Source organism: Lagenorhynchus albirostris, chromosome 16, assembly GCF_949774975.1.
Source record: "Lagenorhynchus albirostris chromosome 16, mLagAlb1.1, whole genome shotgun sequence".
NCBI lineage: Eukaryota > Metazoa > Chordata > Mammalia > Artiodactyla > Delphinidae > Lagenorhynchus > Lagenorhynchus albirostris.
The window spans coordinates 81257421-81283562 of NC_083110.1; the positions used below are offsets into that span (position 1 = coordinate 81257421).

At 50.1% G+C, this 26142-nt stretch overlaps 1 protein-coding gene across 2 annotated transcripts in view; it reads left to right on the top strand.

Annotated features, from left to right (window-relative positions):
• The window catches only part of MGMT (O-6-methylguanine-DNA methyltransferase), a 311657-nt gene that overhangs the window by 206791 nt on the left and 78724 nt on the right, over positions 1–26142 (top strand). For both annotated transcript variants that reach the window (XM_060126556.1, XM_060126555.1), the window contains exon 3: positions 5618–5778. In XM_060126556.1, coding sequence (XP_059982539.1) covers positions 5618–5778 — 161 coding nt within the window. The remainder of the gene's footprint in view (positions 1–5617; positions 5779–26142) is intronic.

Below are 26142 nucleotides of genomic sequence, written 5' to 3' on the forward strand. Positions count from 1 at the left end.
CAGTCCTACCACTGGAAGAAAAGCATCTGAGCTTTAGCAAGAAGGTATAATTAAATGTGGGACAAATCCATCAGACGCAAACGCGAGAGACTCCACCAGCCTCCGCTAACTTGGGCATAATTGTGTGTTTACCAGGGCTATCTGGCAAGAGTGTCCACATGATGTTTATAACGTCACCTCAACTGCAGTTTTAAATTTCTGCAGCGAATGGGCACCTTCCTGAGCCTGTGAGGTGTGACACCCCACTCTGGAGTTCCGGGGGCCCTTGCCCTCCGCACCGAGTCCTGGAAGCCAGAGGAGGCGAGGCTTCCCATCCTCGGGGTCTGAGCTGCTGTGCGCGGCCACGGCTCTGGTCACTTCTTCACGCTTAGATTGTATTGGAGAGTCCGTGTGCTTCCTTGTGGACTAAACTCCCAGCCTTGCTAAAGGACGACACCTGGGTCACCCCGCCAGGTTCCAGAGCGACTCAGAAGAATATGAGTCTTGGCGACCCTTTCCTAGGTGACCCTCTGGCATCACCAGCTAACGTTCCCCAACCATAAGGCTGCTTCATCCCATGAAGAGAGAGATGCTGGAAAGCTACTGGGGCCACACAGAGAGGCTGGAAGGCACAGCCCTCCCAGCGCGCGGCGTGTTACACAGTCTACCCGCTGGGTGTAACGAGTGGTGCCCGCCAGTTAGGAGGAACTCGGAACTTTGGGCCTGTTTTCTTACATCACATGGGATTTAAGACCAAGTACATGACATCTTTATGATTTTATGATCATTTTAGTGACTCTTTGCTGCCAGTGAAGTCTTGGGGCACCCCAAAATCCACACCCCCAAACCTCCTGCCCAGCTGGGTGGGTTAAAGTGTTGAGCACGTTTGTCGCGTGGGACAGACCGGAGGGCACAGAGCTGGGGACGCCCCTCCCACTTTCCGGGTGGCCTGCCAGGCGCGCAGCCATCCTCCGTGAGGGGTTAGACCTTGAGCAGCACTTTCTGATGGCTTCAGCCAGCCTGGCCTCCTCTGCCCGCCGCGGCAACTCACCTGCTGCCCCGCGGGTTCCTGGTGCTGCAGCACCTGAGCAGGCAGCCCTGCCCTCGCTAGCCCGGGCCAGCGCTCAGCCTCCCGGGGTGCAGCACACCCTGCGGGAGGCCGGCAGAGCCAGGCAGGGCTTCCCGTGCGCGTGAACTTTGTCCTCAGGGCCGTTTCATTTAAGTTTGGCTCGGTCACCTTCTAATCCTCCGCTTCCCCAGGTGTGATGCTGTCACTCTTCCTTGTCGTTCTCCTCCACGCCGGGGTCTTGAGGTGCAAGCCTCGTGCAGGTGGGATGGACAGTCTTCCTTTGATACGTTCTGTGCTCATGTATCTAATGCTGTGAAGTCATGGTTTCTCCTGAGAAATCTAGGTAAGGCATCACTGCCTGCTTTATTAAAAACACTTCAGGGACTTCCCAGGTGGCGCAGTGGTTAAGAAACCTGCCTGCCAATGCAGGGGACACGGGTTCAAGCCCCGGTCCGAGAAGATCCCACATGCCGCGGAGCAGCTAAGCCCATGAGCCACAACTACTGAGCCCGCTCTAGAGCCCACGAGCCACGACTACTGAGCCCGTGTGCCACAACTACTGAGCCCGTGCTCCACAGCAGGAGAAGCCACGGCAATGAGAAGCCTGCACACCGCAACAAAGAGTAGCCCCCGCTCGCCGCAACTAGAGAAAGTCCACGCGCAGCAACGAAGACCCAACACAGCGAAAAATAAACAAATAAATTTTAAAACAACGACAACAACCACCAGAAAAAAACCACTTCAGAAGTTTGTTCTGGAGCATGTCACCTGCTTTTCTGTGTCCTGATTTGGAATGATGGACAGATTTATGTCAAAACAAATCTGAAATGCAATTCAACGCCGGAACGTTCTTTCTCCAAGCCCAGGGGGATGGGTCTGGCTGTTTCTCAGGGGTCCGACTCCAGGAGAGCTTCACACAGGGCTCTCCGACACACTGAGGTTCGGGGAGCATCCCCAAAGGTGGTACAGTGTTGTCCTTTTTGGTCCTACAGGGTCCTTGGGGTTGCCGACAGTTGCATATTTCTTGAAGAAACCCTTAAACCAAACCATACATGACTTTATGTTTGCTGTATAAACGTACCCATGCTCTCCATTGCTATGTTAAAAAGCTCAACAAAGCCAAATTCATTCTCCAGCCACTAGCCAGCCCTCTTGTGCCAAGTTTAAAAAGAAAAAGAAGTGAAAGGGCTCCAGTGTCACAATATTGGCCTGAGGATTACTCTTTTTTTTTTAAGATATTTTTGATGTGGACCACTTTTAAAGTCTTTATTGAATTTGTTATGACACTGCTTCCGTTTTATGTTTTCGTTTTTTGGCGGTGAGGCATGTGGGATCTTAGCTTCCCTACCAAGGATTGAACCCGCACCCCCTGCACTGGAAGGCGAAGTCTTAACCACTGGACCGCCAGGGAAGTCTCAGGATTACTTTTATTGAGGACATCCTGGGAGGTCTCGGGGGGATGGCCCCTGATGTCGCCTCTGCACTGGCCCTGCGGATGTCGGGACGGTTGTCTCTCATCTCCATCTGCCGCACCGGCTCTCTGGCTGCTCTCCTGGGGGCCGGGCTCCCCCTCAGTGGTGCTTTCCGGAAGCAGTGGCCACAGGCCTGTGCATTTAGTGTTAGGTGAGTTGCTAGGCTCCCAGGGAGACGTGAATGTGGGATTTAAATGAGTGTGGGCCACGGAGCCCATAATTATCGGGGTTTCAGGGTTCGTCGGTAGGAAGCCTGGAGAAACTCCTCCATAATGAGAGTGGCCGTTAGTGATGCTGTGATACTGTCACACCACAGCTCTTTCAGGGACGAGCAGAGCGAGGCTGGAGGAGAGGGCAGGGCAGAGAATAAATTTCATTTTATTGTAGAAATGGAAATTTGTGTCATGGCTTTAAAAATCTGGTTTTATGTGTGTGTTTAATGCCATTCATTTTAAATATAGTATCATAAATCCTTGCTTCAGAATCAAAGCTGTTTAATTACACTTCACCCATGAATCGTTATCTAATGCCAATAGAGAAAGAGTTAGAACGGAGAACTACAGAGTAAATCAGAGGTTGAGACCTTTAGCACAGGCATAAAAAATCAATTTAAGATGAATTTTACTACTATAAAAATTCTTCAAGTATCCTTTTAAGAGTGGGAAATGCTGGGAAACACAACTCACATTTCAGTTCCCTAGCAACCCAGAGGAAACGGCTACCAGCGTGGGCAGCACCCGGGATGCCCACAGCTCCGTGGCCTTTGTTAGATACCCCTGAGTGAACCAGGGCATCTGAGTAAGAGGCTGTGACTCCCCAAGCAAGCAGGTTACTGGTGGGTACAGAGCCCCCTGCCTCCCAGGTTAAGAGGCCTGCCTGTCTCCTGGACTGTATGCCCCCCACCCAGGGAGCCCCGTTTGCAGGGTGTGATGGCCGAGAAGACCCCTCAAGCCCTGGAGTCTTACTGAACAGAGCAAGAGAGTCACTGGGAACTTCTCTCTGACATGGAAAAATATTTAAGCCAAGCATGGGGTAGAAGTTCCCCACCTTTCCGTGGGCAGACGTCCTAATGGGGAGAGCAATCGGGGCAATGAGAAGATAGTTTCCATCCCTAAAAGTCTCTCCAAGATGCCGTTCTGCCACCTGTTCCACTAGACGCCGCTTTCTGCCTGTGAACTGAGCCCCCATCCTTCAGGGTCTCCTGTTGACCAGACCCTGAAAGGGCCCTGTCAGTTCAGGGCCAACCGAGGGCCCTGTGCATGGGGATTCCCTCTCCCAGCAGCCACTAGAAGCTGGCAACTTGGAGAAGGCCTGGGCCTGCCCAGTGCAGCTGTGTTGCTGGCGGGATCGCCCAACTGGCCAGCTCTACAGAGCCAGGGTCTCAGTGGTCCCCCTCTCTCCCTGGTCATCTTGAAGGGCTCATTTCTTCTTTTCCATTCATTCCCTGGTTCCTTCCTTAAGGCCATTCACATGCTTAGAAAGCCTTCCCTGACCCACCTCTCATTCCATTGTGGAAGAGAGTGGATCCCATCCAAGGAGGCTTATTTCTGGAAAGATCCAAGACCTCTGGAGACTCTTAGACCTACAGAACACCATGACTCAGAGACTGAGACCCCAGCACAGGGTTGTTTATGAGACGCTGCTTAAAGGTCTTCAGCTGCTCCCCGCTGCTGGCAGGATAAAGTGCACACGTTTCTGAATCTGTAAGGCCCTGCACACGCTGGTGTGTGTCTCCTCACAGGTGAGGCCAGGCCTGTGTTCCCCGGGCACTTCAGCCACATCCGTCCTACCTGTGCTGGGCTGCGTTGCCAAGCGGCTGTGACCTCACATATTCAGTCGGGCCCTCGTAAGGGTGGTGAGTGTACACTGAAGGAGGCAGGCAGCCTGTCGGTTGAGGCCTGCGTGACCGCCCTCGGGATGCTGGGGGGAGGCTTTTCCCACCTTCCCCCAAAAACCTCAAGCTGCAGCCTCTGAGAAGGAGACTAGAGAAAGCCTGCCCAGCAGGCTGGAAAGTGCAGGGAAGCCTGCCATCTGTCCAGGGCCTGGGAGGTCAGGAAGGAATGGCACCTGAAGAAATCCGACCTGGTGCCAGTGCTTTTGTGGGTGTGTCATTCTCAGAAGTTAAAAGAAAAGCTGGATCCATCATAAAACTGGGGCTCAGAAGCAGCAAAAGTGAACCCTCTCTAGGGGGATGTTTTCTCAGTCCAGCGGAGCACATTCCCTGAAAATCGGCCCCTGCTGAAGATGAGAAGTCACCTCCTTGAGGGGAGCCACAGATCCCCAAACAGAAGGATTAGCACCCCGAGTAGAAGAAACAGTGAGACCATCCGAAGTGAGTCTAAGATATGTTGGTTTAAACTGGAGCTAAAAGGGAGCACAGTGACCACAGTGAATGAATGAGAAGACTCAGAAGAGAACCAAATAGAAGTCCCGGGCACGAAAGTCACAGCAACTGAAATGAGCCTCGCAGAGTGACCAGCGCGCAAAGTAGACTCTCTGAAGCCTGAGACCCAGTGTGAACTCGGAGGGGGTCCCCCAGAAGCCAGCTCAAAGCCACAGAGCACATGGAACCGTGCTGGTCTGTCGTTGAAATGTGGTGGGAGGGGTGGGTGCCTGCAGGCTGATTACTTTGATGGTATCGAGATTGCTGGAAAATATTTTTTAAGATGAGTACTTGGTGATTCTGCAGATCAAAACTGATGCAGGTGATAGTCTTAGGAAGGGGCAGGCACACCCCCCTGGAGTTGCTTCTGTGCTTGTCATCCTCGTGCTCTCACATCCCTGCTCTGCAGGGTGACTGCAGACAGTCAGCCCCAAACAGAAGAGCTCAGGTACCGGGCGTCCTTCCTGGGCACTGCCCCTTTCCAGAGATCGTGTCCTCGCAGCTGGAGGTGGAAGCGCGGGTGGGATGACCCCGGCCGCGGCCTCCGTCCTCCTGCCGGCACCTTTCCGCTGTCCTGGCGCAGGCGAGACGTGCATACCTGCAAGGCAGCTACGGGCTGACCCACTTAGATGCAGTGGGCGTGTTCTGTTTGCTTCTTAGTCACGTGGACGCTGGGCCTAGAGGCTGAATCGGCTCCTGTTATCTCTTTTGCAGCCCCGTGGAGGCCCCCGCTCCTCCTGAGCGGCTCGGAGGTCCAGAGGAAGTGACGGAGCCCCTGGCGCAGTGTGCGGCTTGGCTGGGTGCCTATTTCCATGAGCCCGCGGTCCTCGAGGAGCGCCCCGTGCCTGCTCTTCACCATCCCATTTTCCAGAAAGGTCAGTACCTCGGCCGCCTCGCAGTGTTTGGTTCGGGGGGGCTGACCTGTTGACTGTCACTCACCTCCCAGCTCAGGTTACTGACTACACTGACGTGGCGTTTTCACATCGTCTGAACAGAGGCGGCGTGTGGCCGCACTGGTTGGATAGGAGTGCGCAGTCTCCACCCGTTCCAAGTGGTTGTGTTAGTTTTGGCACGTGGTCACGTAATTCTTGGCAAAGGCAATAAAAATGATCCATGTAGATGGACTCCTGACTCTCGCTGGCTGAAAGGTTTAAATAGGAACACATCTGAATGGCAGTAAGTTTTTCAATAAGCTTATTGTTAACTTCATCTGCCGGCTAACAGCACAGAAAACGAGGCTCATACGTGGACAATTGGCCACTTCCATACACTCAGTCAGTGACACTTAACGTTGGAGTGGGTAGCGGCAGTGTGTCTTCTTGAATAAGTTTTCAGGTTAACCCCTCAAATTTACCATAGTTAAATAATTGTATTCTCGGGCTTCCCTGGTGGCGCAGTGGTTAAGAGTCCGCCTGCCGATGCAGGGGACACGGGTTCGTGCCCCGGTCCGGGAAGATCCCACATGCCGCGGAGCGGCTGGGCCCGTGAGCCATGGCCGCTGAGCCTGCGCGTCCGGAGCCTGTGCTCCGCAACAGGAGAGGCCACAACAGTGAGAGGCCCACGTACCACAAAAAAATAATAATAATAATTGTATTCTCAAGGGATGAATTATTGTAGGATGAACTTATTGTCTACATGCGGTGTGCCGATGGAACATAGAGTCTGCGAAAACCTAAAAACACTTTCCCAGACGTTTGTTTGTAAGCTTTCGTTCGCAGCTTCATTATGGCAACTAGAGTCATTCTAGACACGTACCAGGGGTTTATTTCGCATACTGATTTTTTCATGGTCATCTTAGTATTAATGAGTGTATACTTACATATAGATATATACGTATAGATGCATACACTTAAGGGAAAAAAATTACCCTGAGATTTTAGATGAGGTAAATTTAAAGCCATCTTGAATTTCAAAATGGAATTCGCTCAATAAGTTTAATGGTTCTAATTGCTGCTGTGGCTTTCAGCAAAAATGAACTTGAAGGTGGAGCAGGTTCAGGGGAAGCAGGTAGAAAAGTTCAAGCCAGTTGAGCTGTTACCTGAGTTGACTAACAAGGTCCAATGAGTGACCAGGTAGGTAGGACCCTGGACCTTTTTGCTCGTAATGAACTGAAGCTGAGCTGGGTACCACGTCAGCCCCCTTGCATCACGTCGGGCTGTCTCCAGACGGTGTCTTCCATTGGGAGCCCCAGAACGTCTAAAAGGGCGTCTCTAGGCTCTCTCACAGGGCGTGAGAGCTGGAGTGGGCCTTTGCCCCCACGCCCTACTCACGTCCAGAGACCCTCCGTTGTTGCTCCCGAGAATGGGGCCCTCGCGGGCCGAGGTGGTGCTGTGGCCGCGTCGTCCCCCTGCCCAGCACTGACCGCCTGCTCGGAACCAGCACCTCAGGTCACCGGGCTGAGTCGAGGGTGTGGGTGACCCTCCTCGTGTGCCCCTCCCCCTTGCCAGGCGCAGGATGGGGGTCCTGCTGTGGGTTTGTTTTTACAGTAGGGGCTTGGGAACCTTGAAACAGTGAACTCTTTGCTCTCCTGTTGCCATTTGGGGGTTACTGCCCTGGCAGGAGCAGGAGAGAACTGGCCGAGCGGCTCTCCTTCTCTTTACATGTATCACCTAAGTGAGCTGAAATTTAAGGGTTAGAAAATTTCAGAGCAGAGAAATTATGAAACCAGGTCAGGAAGGATCTGTATGATCTAACGAGGGGGTCAGCAGGGGGTGAGCTTACAAAATCCTGAAGTCCTGTCCTCAGTGCTTGAAACGAGTTGGGACCACTCTCACCCTGCCGCCCCCCGCCTTCCCGGCTCTGGGCCCGAGCTTGGCCATCTCCTTTGCCAGCTGGTCATGGTCATGGTCATGGTCATGGTCATGGTCAGTCTGGGCAACCAGGACAAGCTGCAGGTAGGCATTGGGGAAGGATGAAGTCCGTCCAGTCACCCAGTAGCCCATCCCCTGTTGGACAAGCCCTGCAGAGCTGGTGGACACTCACTACTGGGGCCAGGTCCCTTCCAGCTGGGTTTTGGGGTGAGGGCAGCCTCTCGCACCGCCCTGGTGGCAGGAGGTCCCCCAGGCTAGGCCCGCCTGCTGACAGTTAGTGGTCGCTGTAGGGCCAGGATTTCCCACACAGCAGCATGTGTCAGCCAGGTGTTTCTAATTTAGCTCAGTCACACCTCCCAGGGAGGGACCAGGTGTGGGGATTTTGCATTTTAAGAAGGGAGGGTGGATGGTCGTAATATGATTGCTAACACGGAGTTAATTGGCACTAACCCCCAGATGTGGTGACACCCCTTTCTGTCCAGCGGTGGTTGGCTTTGCTCTCTTTCTCTGTGTCCCTTAGCCAGTGAAATTGTGGTGAGCGGAAAAGGCCCACACGAGGAAAGTGCCCTGGCAGCCCCAGAGCTTCTAGAAGCTGTGAAGCAACACGAGAAAAGAAACCTTTGCAAATGGGGAGGAATGGGTGCGTTTATCGTGGAAAAAATGCTTCCTTGACAAATGCTATTTTCTGTGCATCTCAGATTTTGAACACGTTTAACATCCTTTTGGGTGTCATTTTTCATCATATTCCTCTGACATTTAGAGTAGACCTCCCTGTTTCAACTTGATTAGAAGCGTAGTGATAACTGAGCTCCTCCTTGAGTTCAGCACTTCCGCAGGTAACTCCCAGAGCCCGGCCTGGAAGGTCCTGGCCTCTGCTCCGGCTGCGCTGTCTGTTCCACTACCCCGGGCCTGGCCTGGCCTGCTGCCGCCCAGAGGCCCCTCTGCTCGGGCAGGACCGCTCATCTCTCAGGCTCCTTCCTCCAGATCAGTGTGGTGTTCGCCATCTAGTTGTTTTGCTAGGCTGGTCACAAAGCGGTGCTGAGTTGAACCATATGGAATTGCCATTTTGTAGGTTAAAACATCAAATATTGGAAATTTCACATCATTCAATTTCTTACCTTGGAGGATTTCTGAAGTCTAAGTAGGAACAAGTTAATTATCTAGGTATTTCTGGCAAGAAACTGTTGAGCTGTCCTCTTGACCAGAAGCCTGGAGGCCTAGGTGGCTGCCTTTTTCCTGGGCCGCAGCAGGTGGGGTTTCTCTGTGGGAAGGAGAGGCCGCAGTTACCGGGGGTGAGGTTTGTGGTGCTGTTGAAGAAATGAAAGTGAAGCGTGAGTGTGAATAAGAAGTGTTCTGATTCCTTGTGGGATTGTTGTTTTAGCCATTTAATTTCAAAAACAAATTAACGTTTTGTTTTCTGAGTTTTGTGAAGGGAGTTTGTGTGTTGCTCAGGAGCTAGCCGTCTTGTAATGCAGTGAAGCATTCATTTAGGGAGGTTGGGTCCTCCCTATAATATAACCTCTTAAAAAGGTCCGATTTGTTTATTTTGAATTCATTTTTCTCCAAGACATAGTTGTTTAACGAAGCCATTATTCCTGAAATAAATCTTACTCTTTCTTTCATAATAAAATATCATTTAAACTTACTTTCTGTGGATACTCCCTCACTTCTTTATATTTACTTATAAAAAATTTTAGCTTCTTTGTATAATATACGTCTTAACGCTTGTAGCCTTAGAGATCGATCGCAAAAGCAGTTGGAGTGACTAACGAAGCGCTGTACCAAGAGCAGTGTTTCACACTGCGTTCAAGAAGAGCAGGCCTGCGAAAGGCTAAGATCTGCTTTCAGACCCAGAATGTGTGTGCACACACTTCCTTCCCTCTGCCCCTGAAGACCCTCCTGGGCAGGCGTGGCCAGGCGATGGGCGGCAGGCCTGCCAGGCGTGCGGCTTTGTGCTTTTCCTGCCAGCCTGGAGTGCCCTCGCTGGGCAAGTACCTGGCCTGTGCCGAGGACACCACAGGAGGCCGTCCCCGGGGCACGTGTGGAGGCCCTTGACTGTCCTCCCTGTACGGTATCACACATGACGGTTTTCAACAGATGAGTTCTGAGTTTTCTTTTCAAAGTGACTGCAATGTTCCCTTTTAAATGAAATATTTAACACTTTAATAATTCCTTCGTCACAGCTATTAGCTTGTAGCTATGAAATCCAGCTGCATGACAGTAGTAAAACCTGCATTTTTTTAAAACCTGCTGGCTAGAGGGAAGTTTCTTTGCAACTTCTATTTCAGAGACTCTGTAAGGAGTCTTGTAATTGTGTACCCCCGTCAAACCCTCTTTCAAAAGGGCCTCTAGAAAACCCTACCAGTCAGTTAGGGGAAAGGCCCTTTCAGGGCTCATGAATTAATTTCCCCACTGTGTCCTAAATGTGGGGTCCCTCTGAGCCCCCTTCATTCAGTGCCCTGGAGGCCTGCTTTGGTGTTCATGTTGCCTTACACGCCATAAAGCCAGCCCAGTCAGCCTCCGGAGGTGTCGCCGCGGAGAGGAGAGCATCTCCTCTCAGGCTCCCTTCTGGGTCCGCAGCAGGAGGCAGCTCTGTGCTTTCAGGCAGTTTGTACTGGTATTTTTCCTGAATTTAAAAAAAAGGAATTACAATTTAAAGAGAAAATAGCTAAAGTGGGAGATGCTTTACAGGTTCTGGTTGATAGCCATCGCTGTTCTCCTGTTCTTTAAATGAGGGCTTCTAAAAATGGTTGACCTTGCTGAGATATTACCTGGTGGGGCTGGAAGGTTTATAAACCTTCCGGTGCCCGTTTACTGATTAGAACAAGCTAAGGCTTGCACTTAAATTAAGTGGGAAGGAAACAGCTGGTGAGAACGGACTTCTTTCAACCCTAGCGCTGCTGAGCTGCTTTTCAGGGCTAATAGACGTGGAGATCTGGGTCTGTGGCCTTCTAAGGCTGAGGCTGGGAAAGGTGAAATGAAAAGACCAGATCAAAAGCCTGAGAGCGGGTGGCAGGCCACGGAGCCCAAGGTGCCGGGAAGGTGGTCGGAGGTCTCGAATCGATACAGGAGGCCACCGCCAGGAGCGGCCCATCACCTCTTTCACGGAGAGTAAAATCCAGTGTGTTTTTGTGGTTTAGAACCATGAGAGAAAAGAGGTAAGTGGGAATGTTCATGAACAAAAGCAAGGCAGGACTTGGTGAAAGCAAAGGATCCGCGGGGTGTAGCGCGAGTCCTGGGGGCGACGGGGGGGGGGTTAAGCTGCCTTCCTCGTCGGGATGTGCGTTGGTTTGCTCCTGACCCTTCGGGCTTCGCTAACCCGTCTCCAAGAATCCCTCCCCGCTAGGACCAGGAGGCCAGTCCCACGCCGTCGTTCGTCCCTTTGCGGAGCCGCTCAGGAGAGCCCTGCTTCTCTCCGGGCGGCCCCTCCATCTGGCTCTCGTGGGAGCCAACAGCTGCCATGCATCCCTTTCCTAGTGGACGGGAGCACCTTCATGGGCTCGTCATCCTCTCCTGCCTGCCTGGCCCCTGCCCTCATTTGAATATTACATCACTTCCAGCCCCTCAGTGGAACAAAAATTAGATTCCCAGAATTCTGTGTTCCACGTTGAGGGTTTCTCTGGGTTGGGGGCTCCCAGCCTGGGCCGAAGGAGCATCATTTCAGCAGGTGGGACTGTGTGAGGCCGGCCAGGCCAGCTCAGAAGCAGTCAGTGCACTTCACTAGGAGCTCTTCACCTCAGCTATCGGCAACGTTCCGGTGTATTGTGAGGTTCACGGGCCAAAGAGCGTAATGTCCGAGGGTCATCATTTTTCCTATTTTATCTTGATGCAGTTTCCTGCCTGGCGGTTGCCATTAGGTAACCAACCACATGTTGAACTAGGAGAGAGTCTTGAAAATTTCAACTCCGACTCGTTCAAGCAAACAGGTTCTTCAGGTTAGTCTGGTAGCTCAGGCCCTTCTTCTGGGAGTGTATGTATCAGAATGCTCTAGAGAGCTTGTTAACAATAGTATGCCTCTAATTTCTAAAATCTTACAAGAGGCAACTATATATATATATATATATATATATATATATACACACACACACACACATACACACACACGTGTTTGTGTGTCCATACGCACACACATGTATATGTGTGTATATGTAGTATGTGTACCTGTGCGCTATTTTGAGAATTATCGCCTTAAAGGAATTGATTAATATGGATCTAGCTCTTCTGCGTGCTTTTGCTGCGTGCTTCACTCTGTACGAAGGTTAACACTCCTAATTTAGTAATGATTCCGTTTGAGACGTAATTGCATACTTAAGAAGTGTTTTTGCTGTTGTAATCAACAGCTTACATAAGTTCTAGGTTGCGTGTGCATGTCTCCCTGCCTTTGGAGCTCTGCACATAGCCAGGGGAGAAGGCGGGAGAGCCCACGTATCCTTCACCTTTGAGTTGGGAAGATTGGGCGAGACGGGCGGCATGTCGACGCCTCCATTGCCGGGTATGGACGCATATCGGGACGATGCCCCCCGAGAGCCTGAAGAGCCTCTCCAGGTGCTGCCACGTTGCCAGGATACCCCAGGGTAGAGTGTCGGCACAAAGCTAACCAGAGCCTTCAGAAGGCGCCCCGGTACTTTGACCAAAACTGTGTCTTTTCTTTGAAGTAGCCAGCTGAGTGAAGCTTTAGATTCTCCTGGAGACCCGCGAGCAGTGGAAGTGGCCGTTAGAGGCGTTCTGGAAACTGACCTAATTCTCCGCGTACCCAATGTGGAACTTGTCCTGGGACCGCGGGGATAGAGTGTAAACATCCACATACCCGACAGTCGCCTTACACTTACCTTAGGGAGGAAGCGTAGTAAAATGCCCGCCCCCCTCCTGTGGGGGGAGAATTTAGCCTGTCGATACCTGCTCCTGAGTGCCGTCGTGGCTGGAACAGAACCACAGCCTGCTGGCCTCCGAGAAAATGCCTGGTGTCCCTGTGCAAAGAGCCCTCTGACGGATCAGTAATTATCAGGGTATCCTGGGTAGCCTAGTTCAGTGGAAGTTTCCTCCTAAATCTAAGAGGTGGTCAGATCCTGCGTTCCCTGAGGTTTCCATAAATCAGGCAAAAAAATTGAACTCGAGAATGCCTTCCCTCAAGGCCACTGGGGTCACACGGTATAATTTAACCAAGCTCAAACGGTAACCAAAAAGCTGGTTTGAAAGTCAGCTACTTTCAAACCTTGTAGGATTTAATGGGGTCTCTATTACAAATAAATAGTACCTAAAATTGAAATTATTACGTGTTGCTTTTTTGGGAAAATAGTCACATTAAAACATGACTATTACCTGTAGCGTAGCAATTAAACATCGTACCAATGGAAGTGCCTATTAAAAATAAAAGTCACCCTGATTACGTTCACACGTTTAGAAAGATATTACTTGCAAGGTCCTCTTTTGGATTTGGGTGTATTTCACCTCAAAAAAGGAGTAGAGAATCAAGTTTCTGCCTGCTAGGGGAAGTAAATTACATTGTCACCTTCTTAATAATTTTTCATTTGCAATGAGCTTTGAAAAATAAGAATCTTCTAACAAGCCTATATTTTAAAGTGACAAACCGACTTTAAATGTCCTTCCAAGATTTTTATTCCAACTGTAGTCATTATTATACGTGTGCTGCTTCCAAAGAGGGTGTTTAAAGTAATATTTTTGTGGTCATAGGATGTCTGTTCACATTTTACAGGCAACATTAATGTATCTTGATACCATGCTAGCGATAATAAATAGAGTCATCTCTACCTGGGTTTATAGAGAAAATGGTATTTTAATACAACGGTGTATAGAACTGGACTGTAAGTTACCAACGTTAAATGTGCATATGTTGGTATAAAACTCATGGCAGTAATGCCATCAAACTATTTGTAGGATCCCAAAGTGTAAAAACTATTACTTAATTTAAATGCTCTATCACATAGGTGTACTTGCAGCACTTATGTTCAAGATGACTCAGAATATAAGATTTATTGAAGGTCACGTTTCAAATGTCAGGATGGAAAAGTGAGGTATTGACGTGGAGAAGAATCATCTGTCTTTCCGAGGTGCGAGGCCATTGGTGTGGCTTTCATGACCACGAGGGGTGGGAATCTCCAGGGCAGAGCAGACCTGCTGGAGGCTCAGCTTCTGGGGCATCATGTGATGTTTTAAGGCCACATAATAAAGTGCTTCTGAAGAAGAAAACTGAAGAAGGAAGTAGAGGAAGAGTCTGTTTAGCTCTTCAATATGTCACTGAGTTATATTCAGATTTTTCCTGCCCTCAAAACACTGAGGGGGAAATATCGGTAATGTTTTGGGAAGTAGCATCCCTGCTGAGCCCTGCCCCTCAGCCAGCATCACTGTACACGGGATCTCTGTTACTACGGCAACTACTTTTTCCTTTCTTGAGTGCTGCTGTTTGTCCTGACACAAACACATCGTGTAAAGGACGTGTCCCGGATTTGGGGGGAGGGGGCATTGTCTGCTTTTTCCTAAAAACACACACTCCTTCCTCAGCTGCGCTGCGAGGTCCAGCAGCAGCGTGCTCTTTCAGCCTGTCCTCAGACAGCGTGAAGGAGACCCAGCCTCCACGCATTGGAGGCCCGGGGCTCACTGCTTGGCCAAGAGGTATACTTTTCATAGAGAATTCGCATCTCTTCTCTTTGTAGAATAAAATATGCAAGAACCAACATAAATGGCATGTCCCCCCCCCTTTTTTTTTTTTCAAGAATTGGGCCTTTGATGTTCAAGAGCAGCTAATATTAAAGGCCGTCCCTAGCAGGCTGTAGAAACGGCACCTATTTATGACACGTAAAGCAGCACAAATCTCGCTGAATATGATGGTATCATTAGTTTGTGAATCGCATCCTTGAAAATAACCGTGGAGGAGCCAGATCGGTTTAGAAGAAGATAACAAAATGGTTTAAGCTACTTAGGTTGAATGCCAATTATATTTTAATATTCAACTGAGCATATTTTACTAAGAAAAAAGGCCGCACTGACGCATGCATAACTCATTGGCAGCGCCGGCCAGCTGTGCCACTCTACTCTCCGAATCACTTTGTGCATTTTAGTAGCATGGTAATTTAGTAGAGAACTACCTGAGTGATGGCATTTTCAATGAGCAGGTAATCTACAGAGAATTTTTATATGCTTATGAGTTCTGTGCTTCAGCCCGGCAACACAAAAATACATCAAGACCAATTACGGTATCAACTTTCAGTGTGGTACCCTCGCCACGCAAGTGCATGTATTTCTGCCCCAGGCATTTCAAATTGCATCTAATTTGAAATCTTTGGGGTTTTAATTAAATTTCAGAATATATGGAATTCTTCATTAGTACCTGCTCTGAATAGCAGATTATGCTTCTCTCGGTTTCTCGTTAAAGAAGTAGGCTGTGGTAAAGAGCATGTTCAGGAACCAATCATTTGTGGGGCCTGGGTATTGGAACAGAAATAGTGAAATGCAAAATAATATCCAAAAGATTATTAGTCCAGGGAGAGTCTCTTGATTTGTATTTTAATGGAATTTTACATTTCTCTTAATGATTTGCAAATTGTCCTCTGATTATAAGATGCATTAAGCTTTTCACTTTAATGGCAAAGACACAGCCATTAGCAGAATTTTTTTTTCTGTCTCCTTTTTAGAGTGCTTCCCTGCAGCAGATAAATATTGAAACCATTAACACCTTTTGATGTTCGTCACAGCCTGCGTCTTAGACCCACGCACGCACGGCTTCCAGGGCCTCTCAGTGTTAACACGTGGCTGGGGGCCCCGACTCTCCACCCGCTGTGCTTCCTGTTCTAGAATGTGGGATTCGTCGCATTTAGGGTTTCATTAGCGGTCTTGTTTATTTGGGTTAAAGCTAACGCGTTTCAGTATTACTGATGGCCCCATTTGTGTTCATAAAAGCTGTGCTGTCAGCGTGGAGGTTGACGGTGGTCTAACAGGGCTGGAGCGAGGGGGAGCCTGCGCAGCCCTGGAGAATCGGGAAGGAGTGCACCCGGCACCGTCTCCCAGCGCGGAGCTCGCAGAGGGCGCTGGCTGCCTGGGCTGACCGCACTCCACCCCGACCGCAGAGCACCTGCCTCTGGCTTGGCCTCTGAGATACTGTCTGCCCAGGTGGGCGGACCACGCGGAGCCACAGCAGAGGGGGAGGGCTCCAGGAGGAAGGGCGGCCCCCACCTGACCCGGTCCTGCTGGGAACCAGCTGTCCTGCCGGGAACCAGCCGCGCTCAGCCTCCCAGGGCCCCGAGGGGTCACTCTTCCCGACTCTTCTCCGACGGCACCCGGTCCGTTGTCCTTTCGTTCACTGCCTCGTGGATGTGGGTTGAGCACCAGAAGCCGTTGTTCATCGTGCCGTGGATACAGTTACGGATGAGGTGGGTTCTAGTGGGGGGAACGGGGGAGGGGAACGGAGAGGTGGTGAACAGACGTGGGGCTCACCGTGGGTCACAGGTGGCACCCTGCGGAGCCCTGTGTTTGTCCTCAACCCAGCACCCAGCCCAGTCCCCGTGAACGTGACAAGGAATGCGCGAATGCAGGGCATGCCAGCCCGCTTCTGGAACTTCGCGTGGCGTTCCTGGGTCTGGGTGTCCCTCGCGCTGAGCGCAGACGAGGCCCGCCGCCGTTTCCTCCTTTCCCGGGATCGCTTCATTTGTGGGACGTCCTCCTTTGGTGGAACACGTACGTGAGCGCGTTGGGCTTTGTGTCGGGGATGTCTGCTCCGAAGAGCACGATGTTAGGGGACGCAGGCCCGCCGCCCTTGACTGAGGCTGGAGGTCTTTGTGAAGTGTTGCCGGCACCCTGGACGCACTTCGTGGCCGGGTACCCTGACCTTCAGTTCAGTTGCCGGGGACTGGGCCATTCTTCCAAGCGTGGCTTCTCGCTCTGCAGCACAGAAAGCGAGAGGATGGGGCCAGCGGGCCAGCCAGGTGTCAACACGAGGGCGTGTGCGGAGGTGTGCCTCGTGTCTGAGAAAACTGGCAGGCGTGCTTCCCTGTTGTTTCCTCCTCCTACAAGGAGAAGATAGGAAAGGCGCCCATAATCAGCGAAGGTTATGTTGAACAATGCATTCCCTGGTAGCGAACCAGGCCTCCGAGGAAAAGCAGGGAGCCGTTGGCTGAGACACTGCTGCATCTATAGAGCACGCACCACCCCGGGCGCGCGCTGGGACTCCAGGATACTTCCTGGGTGGACGTGCGGATGCAGGCAGCCTCCGGCGCGGCTGGGCCCCAACGCTGCACTCAGTTGTCCGCCTGGCCGCCTCTCCAGAGCCTGTGCCAGGCGGCCCCAGCTCCGCCTGGCTCTCCATCTCGTCTCTGCCCCGCCGCAGAAGCCTGTGAGGATTGACCGCGTTGCTCTCCGCTGTGCAGTGAAGTCTCATCAGGCCTGCCGTGAGGCCCCGCTCCTCCTTCCACCCAGAGGAAGAGTCTTTGCTGGTGGAACTGGTTCCTGCTGTCTGGGCTGGAGGGTTGAGGGCCTCAGGGAAGGTGGGATCTTGCGTAGCGAGTCTCTGGGGAGCCCCTTCCTGGGGAAGGCTCACGCTGGCGCAGACGTCTGCACAGGCCCTGGATCCCGAGGTGTGTGAATGCCCCGGAGCCAGGCCCCACACCGCCTGCACCTCAAGGCTGGAGCCCTTCTCTGAGGCCTTGCGCGTGACCTCTCGGGACCCCCGTCGCTCCTGCCCAGGGCTGCACACACGCTGTTTCTGAGCCTGAGTGCTTTTCTAAACCTCGGGTTTCTAAACTCAACCAGTTTAACCTGGGATCCTAGAAGGAAAACTGGAGGCTCTGAGTTTACGTTAGAGATTTGAGCTGTTAGCTTTCTCTCTCAGCACACGTGATGGTTCTCGGAGAACTTCTTACAACTTGTCGGCCTTGCCCCCCTCCCTGAGCTGATAAAGGCAGTGCCACGTGTGCCCTCGTGCCCACCCGCCACTGGGTGGCGGAGCTCCCTGGAGCCCACGGCACGGCCGCACCCACCCCAGGTGAAAGGAAGTCAGGGGACTGTCTCCCGCACCCATCACTCCCTCGGCCCTGCTGCTGCTGCAGAGCGGAGGGTCTGTGGGGCTCAAGGACAGCTGAGCGCAAGCAGGGCTTCGGAAGACGTGAACAGGCCTCCTCTTAAACTGTAGGGGGACCTGTTCTAGGCCACTTGGGTAAAGCCTAAGTTCTACTGGATGTTAATAGATATCTCACCAGAAAAAGATTCCATGACCGAAAAGCTTGACAAATTTTAAACAAAGCTAAACAGGTTTCTTTGTGACAGGAATTCTCAGAACCTTCAACATGTTGCTGGTCAAGAAGATGGTCAATAAATGCCCTGACTTGCCCAGACAACCTTCTTCTACGACGCCTCTCCCTGCTGGCATCTCGTGGGGTGCTGGTGTTTCTAAGAGCGCAGCCTGGGGGACTCCAGCCTGTGGAACTGCCATAGAAATGAGCTAGACATCCTGGGTTGACCTGTGGACACTGGCGGGGTTTCAGGAAATGTCTGGCTTTGCAGAGGACCCTGGGAGGTGTGCGGCCCTAGCCCACCCCGTCCCATCCCAGACCGAGTGCGCACGGGCCCTTTCTTCCAAGAGCATGCGGAAGGAAGCGTGTAGGATAACCACTTCCCAGCTGCCTTAGACGCTGCTGTTAAGTGATTCTTGATTGGTTGTTCCTTTTTATACTCTAGGGTCAGAAGTCCTAGAAATCACTCAGTTCAACATATCTATTGAATGCCTTCCCCTGGACTTAAAAATAAGTAAATAAACGTCGCCCTCTTCAAAGTGAAGCTGGGAGGGTGGGGATGCGGATGCGGTTCTCTGGCAGAGCCCTAGGCCAGACCACGGAGAAAGGAGTTCAGTTATCAGTCATTCAGCAAATATTTATTGAGCTATAAGTAAAGCCCTCTTTTTGGCTCTTGGAACTTAGCAACAAACTAAACAAAGTTCTGAGTCTTATGAAGCTTATATTCTAGTGGGAAGTATGCAGGTGTGTGTTTGTAAGTCTATCCCATAGATATAGATATAGATATAGATATAGATATATACCTGCTAGACCGTCAGGGAGGGGCGTCATCGCTTTGTGAAATAGAAACCAGGCCGCAGGGATGAGGGAGTGAGGGGGCTCCTTTGGAAAGTATGGTCAGGATGGGAGGGGACGCCACGAGCATGGAATCCGGATGCTGGAAACATCGTCGTCTTCCCTCTTATTTTAAAAGTTAATTGTCGGGGGGAAAGGAAGAAAACTATGTGAATAAATACCTTTTGAGTCATTTTTTATCATATGAGAGAAAGGAGCAATTTCAAGGGCCTCATGAAGAATAATTGCTGAGTCCACTGATGACAGGTTGGTATTTTCATTATTTTTATGAAATAGGTACTTCAGACAAAAGAATATTCATTAAGGATTTGTGAGGTATAAACAAAAAAGAGAGGACTCCTATGTACCCACCCAGGTTGAGAATGGAGCACTGCCAGCGCCGCTCAGTCCCACGTGCCCTCCCTGGCCACGTCTGCCTTCCCCCAGCCCGACTCCGTGTTTTGCATTTTTTATATGAATGGAATAACGCTGATGTCTCCCTGTGACTTGCTTCTTTCAATCAACATTTTTGTGAGACCCGTCTGTTTTGAATCCTGTAGGGATACTTCACTAATTATAACTACTGTGTAGAATCCCATCTTATGGATCTGCTGTTATTTGTTTCCTATCCTCTGTCAGTAGGCATTGGGCTTCTCCTCATTCTTCGCCTTTTTAACTAGTGCTGCTACAAATACTTTAGCACAGGTGTCCCAGTGTCCAGGTGGCTGGAATCTGTGGGCAGATTACTGGAGAAAAGGGAGCTACACAGAGAGCTTCAGAACTCGGCGTGGTGTCCTCGAGTCAGTTGCGGAGTGCTATCGTGTGTGTGTGGGGAACCACTTGAGACTGACAAGGCGCTACTGGGAACTGAAGTTGAACAATTCCCAGGGGAGTGAACAGCACTAGAGATGGAAAGTGTGGGAAAGTACGAGAAAAAGTTTGTGTTTTGTTTTTCATTTAAAAATGATTAACTGTTCAAAATAAAATTAATAATAATAAATTCGGGGTTTATAATATACATAGAAGTAAAATACAACAGTAACATGAAAGGTAGGACTGGGAAAATGGAAATATGCTGCTCTCAGTTATTAGATTACTGTGAGCAAGTTATTGTATTAACTGAGGGAAGACTTTGATAAAGAGGCATATTATAAATCCTAGAATGCCGCCAAGAAACAAAACCAAAGTGAATAGTTCACAGGCCAGAACAGAAGGTAAGATAGAGTACTAATTTTTAAAGTAATCTAAAAGGAGGCAGGACATAGAGGGAAAGGAGAACGGAGAACACATGGGACGAATAGCAAGTTGGTAGTAGGTAGATTCAAGCCCAAGCCCACTGACATGTACGGTGAATGTAAATGGTCTCAAGGTTCAAATTAAAAGGCGTAGATAAACAGACTGGATTTACAAAGCCAGACCCTACTATATATTTTCTACAATAAACAGATAATTTAAAAGGACAAAGGGTTCTGTGCAAAGAGGTAAGAAGAACAAAGGCGTGCGTATTAGAAAGGAGTAAGTATACTGTCTATATTCAGATTGCAAACTGTTTACATAGAAAGTCATAGAATTTTGAAAATATCTAACAAGTGAATTTAACAAGGTTAAGGATACAATTTTAATATGTAGGAATGAATTGATTTTACCTAATAAAATTAAGAATTAAATTTTAAAAATTATAAGAAGTGTCCGAAGTATAAAGTATTTAGGATTAACTTTAGTAAAAGATATGCAGACCTCTCCACTGAACAATATAAAACGGAGAGAAGTTCAAGAGGATCTGAATAAATGCGTAGATCTTGGTCATTGGAAAAGCCAATACTGTCAAGAAGTTAGTTCTCTGTGAACTCTCTATATTCAGTTCCATCAGGCCTTTGAATTCCCAGCTGATACTAAACCTACATGGACATGCAAAGGGCCTGGAATATCCAAAGCAGCCTTGAAAAAGAATCAAGTTGTAGGACTTACATTACCTGATTTTAAAACTTAAGACAGATCTTCTGTAGTCAAGGCGCTGTGGGACTGGCACGAGCCTCAAGACTTAGAGCCATGGGACATACTAGCGCTTACCACACTTCTACAGCCATCGTATCCCTGAGAAAGGCTCCAAACAGACGGATGAGGAAAGTAAATCTTTTCAAAAAACAGTGCTTAAACCACTGGATATCTCACACACACACACGCACACACACACACACACACACACACACACAAATTTGTCTTGAGCCCTAGCTCACACCATACATAAAAATTGATTTGAGATGTATCATGTACCTAACATAAAGCTGAAACTCCAAAGCTTTTAGAAGAAAACATGGAGAATATCTTCATGACTTGAATAAACACACATTTCATACAACACTGAAATACAAAGCCAGGAAAGAAAACAGCGATAAAATAGACTTTATCAGAAGTTAAAAGACACCATTAAGAAAATGAATTGGAAAGTCACAGAGTAAGAGAAAAGATTTGCTACACGCATGTTCCGTGTCAGTAGCCATGGGTTGAATGACTAAGGCAAGTGATCTAATTATAGAGCACTTCATTTAATTAATTATTATTTCCCCAGCCTGCTGCTGATGTGCAACCTTGGAGATTCATTCATCTGAGTATCAAACAAACAGTGTTCCTAGATCTGAGAGTCACTGTGTCAGTTCCCCGCCTTTTCCTGAGTGTCGTGTTGAGCCCTTTCGGAAGGTGCTTCTCCAGCACTGGAGAGTCCGTTTGGCTGCAGGGCAATCTTTGCGGGCCGTGACCACACACAGCCATGGGCGGGGGAGGCTGGCTGCTGGCTCCTACTGTGGAACAGGACCTGGTTTTTGAAGTTGGTGATAGTTTGTTGACCACTCCACAGAATCAGAGGTGTTGTCATTTTTCACAGAAACTTCTGGAAGAATTTGAGCCCCTGATAATGTATGGCTTGAGACTTTTTAAAGTTTTAAGTGGTAGATGCACACGGGATACTGAAAATTCAAAATCAAATATTTTCAATTTTGTCTCTGTTGCTGAAAATGAAAAATCTTATTGTCTCACCCCCTACCTCATAATATAGTGGTGGAGTTTCAGCTGAATGAAAAGACTCAGGATTAAGTTGCAGAATTTGAAGGGGAACACAGTAGTGTTTAAGGGGATCATGGGACTTATGAGAACTATGTAATGAGGTACTTTCTATGACTGTGCAGATTGCGTTTCCGTGTTTAAAGCCCACTTTCCCAGCCTGAGATAATTGATGCTCACTTTGAGAATTTGGGAGGTATGGCAGAAACTGTTGGGACTGATTTTAGAATTGTTGTGGTATATGCCATCTTGTTACTGTAGTCAATTAACAAAGTCTTAGGTGAAGTCAGGACTTTTGGTCCATCCAGGGTTCGCTGCTGAATTATGAAATGCCATGATGCTGTCTAGGAAGGAGATGTGAGATGACCAGTCTCCACCGTGACCTTTCATGATCCTTACCCCTGGTGTCCGCACTCTTGCTACTTCCCCAGTTGAATCAGAGCTGGCCCCAGGTGGCTCACAGGGTATGGAAGAAGTGACGGCATGGCTTCCGAGGCTGGGAAATGCATCGCATCTCCCAGTGCCCTCTGGGATCACTTACTCTGAGGGAAGCCAGCTGCCATGTCGTGAAGACACTCAGCAGCCCTTTGGAGAGGTCACATGGGGCACAACTGAGGCCCCCAGCCAACAGCCAGCAACAAATTCCCAGCCACAAAAAAACGGGTGAGAAAACAGGCCGAGGGAAGGACCTTATCGAATGCTAACTTTCTTGGGCTGAGTGGAGCGTCCAGAAGAGGCCCACACTCCGAGCAGGAAGGTGAGAGTCCTGGGAAGCAGGCCAGGGCACCAGTGGCAAGCGCTACCGTGTGGCGAGGACAAAAGCAGAATGGGAGGCAGCAGGCCCTGGCAGCACTGGGCTGCTGTGCCTGGGCTTCCCTGCTGCGGCGGGCACCTTGGGTGAGCTCGGGGGGTTTGTCTGCCCTGGAGCCTAAGGCCAGCCCTGGAAGAAGACCCACTTGGCTATGCCGTCCCTTGCTTTAAAGTCTGCACTGTTTCCTGGGACTGCCGGGTAAGACCCAGAATTCCCATGGCCTGCCGTGTGGCCTCTGCCGCCTGGAGCCCCTGCCATGCTCTGCAGCCCCACCTGCACCCCTGAGCCGGCCCCGCCTCCTTCCTGGCACCCACCCGCTCTGCCTGGAGCCTGTCACCTGCTCACCCACAGGTCTCAGCCCAGGGAGCCTCTCCATCACAGCCTGCGCTCTGCTCTGCTTCTCACTTGTATTCAGTTGCGTGAACGCCAGGCATTCACCTGCTCCACGAAGGGCTTGCCCGCCAAGGAGGTCACCACCGGTTGCTGCTCATTAAATATTCATTGAATTAATGAGTAAGAAGCCAATTAGTTAATTGATAAATCCGAACACCTCACATGGGTCTTTCTTCCCTCCTGTGTTAGCCTGAGTTTGGGACATCACTACTTACTTAGGCCAGCGTGCTCCTTCTCAGGTGACATTAGTCATCCCCATACTGCAGCAAGGTGGTCCTGTGCACCCTGCCAGATACCAGTGGTCCTCAGCGGCCACTGGGCGGGGTTGGATAGTGGGCTGGGTACAGGCTCTGCCCGTTTTTCCCCAGAGGCAGCACTGGGCTGGTGACAGCAGCTACACCCCTCTCATGACACCTGTGGGAGTTGCAGGTACCGTCTTCATTCAGTTATGGAACGAAGTAGAGCTCCCTGAGCCCAGGGCATCCAGTCCTTCCACCGGGGCCGTCACCAGCCTCAGAGCCCACTGTCCGTGTCCCATTAGGCTCTGTGCACTGCTCGTTTTGGTCTCCAGCCCAGACTTTCCAGAAAACCCCAGGGATGGTTGGAAGACAGTGGCGGGTTATCCCGCTTTGGTCTCTTACCTGCCCAGAGCAGGGAGAGGACCATGTCCTCATCCCTTTGTAAACGGACGAGGACTGACTTTTCAGGGAACAGATCTGATGCGAAGTGTAAAAGGCTGAAGGACTTTAGCGTTACCTTATGGGGTTGCCACCTGCCCCAGCAGCCCCTCTCTGCACTCAGCCCTGGTCCTTGCGAGGAGAGGAGGAGACCGGGACCCGCCGGGCTGGGCAAGTGGAGGCAGGGGGCGGTGGTGTGTCCTCCCACCTCCCCACCTCCTCGTCTACCCGGGTGAACTTTCTCCACGCGTGTTCACAGTGGGTACCCTGGCCAGGCCCTTCTCCCGCCTTTCCTGCTCATCACCCCTGCCGAGGGCACCCGTTACCCCCTTCACCCACACCTGCAGAGCCTCGTCCTCATTTGAATAGGTGAGAAACCAAAGTCAGCTGCACAATTGGAGCTGGATTCCATCACTCAAAATTCAGTCACAACTTCTTTTGAATTCTTCAGCTGCCCTGCGGCAAAGGCTCAATGTTGATACTGAGATTAATCCCCAAAGAGCCCCTCATTTCTCTGCAGAGAAATTAAAGCTTGCCAGTTTTCCTTGTGCCTGTCCTTCTGACAGCTCTGTCAGTAATGATATGCCTTCTCCATGGCGTAATCCCCGTCCCACGGTAAAGAATAATTCATTAAGAAATTAAGGGCTTATGCTTCTTTCTGTTGGGTTGGTCATCCAAAGTTAGCTAAAATTATTTAACAGACCTCAGGGCTATTTCAGACAAGCTCGAGAAGCCGCATGGGTGGGGATCGTTCAGACTCACCCGCCCCCCTTTAGATTTGCCAGTGTTCCCAGAGATTGAGTTAAATGACACCAACTGGGGCCTCTGTGCTGGGCCTAGGATGGTGGGTTCAAAAGGAAGCGTATTTTTAGACTTTGTAGGAGCATCGAGATTTGTGCTAATCAAGCCGGACGCTCTGGAGGGCTAGCAGAAGGCTTCTAGAAGCTCTGAAAGAGTGCACGGGCGTTCCTGAACTGGGTTGGAGAGGGGTGGGGTCCGGTATGCATACGTTGACTCATTTTTACAGAACACTGGTGCGTATGGCATGAAATGGCATGGATCTGAAATTCACTAGCCACTGGGACCTTTTCTGCCTCTGGACTAAAGTCACAAATGGGAAGGCGAGATTTGACGGAGGCCTCTTCTCGCGGACTCTGGGCAGAGAAAGGGACACTGATGTTGGAAAATGTGGTATCATTTAAATCTGATTTTTCTGCCTTCCTGTTGTTCTGATAACAAGCTTGTGCCCGTGGGTTCTGTCCTTCCTGTGGGGTAGGCTCGTTCCGGAGATACAGCGCAACCAGCCGAGAAAGTTGGGAGTATTTCTAAGGGGAAGGAGAAAAAAGGAGGGCTCCAAGGCAGAACACAGGTAGATGAGGTTTGCAGGGGCTGTGGGGACGTCAAAGGGAATTAGGACAAGGAAGCTCAGGCTTGATTTTGACTCCCTTTTTTACAGTGACCCTCGGTAACCCTGTTAACTCCTTCCTTCCCTCCCTCCCCCTTCGGTGTTTGTTTGTTTTTTTTAATACGGCGTCTTTCTCTATATTTCCTATATTGTTCAGAAACCGTTAACACCTGTTGGGAAGTCAGTTATTCAGGCTTGAGCTGAATGACAATTATTTGAATGGTAAAGGGTGTTAATGTATAATTATTCACGTTCGTACCAGGACATTGACAGTTTAATCATTTCTCTGTAGGCTTTCTTAAGTTTGAGCTTAAAGTCTTAGGCATAATTCTTTTGTTAAATAAGTTTCGGGCGCTCTAATTATTGGGAAGGTGAATGCAAATACGCCCAGGTGCAGCTGTGAGGCTGTTGAACCCACTTCACCTGCGCCAGTCTCGCCAGGTGAGCGCGTCACGTCCCCGCAGTGGGTGAGGCAGGAGGCTCATTTCCGAGGGCTAATAGTCCAGTCCTTTCTGCGAGATGAGCTCTGAGATTGTGTTCTGGTGCGCCCAGGGCCAGCCGGAGCCCGCGGGGGGCATTGCTATTCATGAGCTCAGAGCCCTGCTCGGCCTGTCCGGGCGTGGAAAGGGACCCGCCTTAACCCTGTATTGAGATCATCTACCTCTGGACCCCTCTGTCCTCCTCAGAACTCTTGAGGACCCCGAAGAGCTTTGGGTTATGAGCACTTTATCTGTCTGCATTTACCACGTTGGAAATTAAACCTGAGAATTTTTTTAATATATTGATTTGTTCTAAAGGAACAATAATAAATTCACTGCATGTTATCAAAAATAATATATTTATATGAAAATACCTCTATCTTCCAAGACCAAAAACACTTAGAAGAGTAGCATTGTTTTGCGTTGTTGCCAGTTTCTTTCATGCCTTTGCCTTAATGGAAGACAGGTGGATTCTCATAGCTGCTCCTGCATTCAGTCTGTTGTTCACACATCGTGTAGCTTATGGGAAACTTCT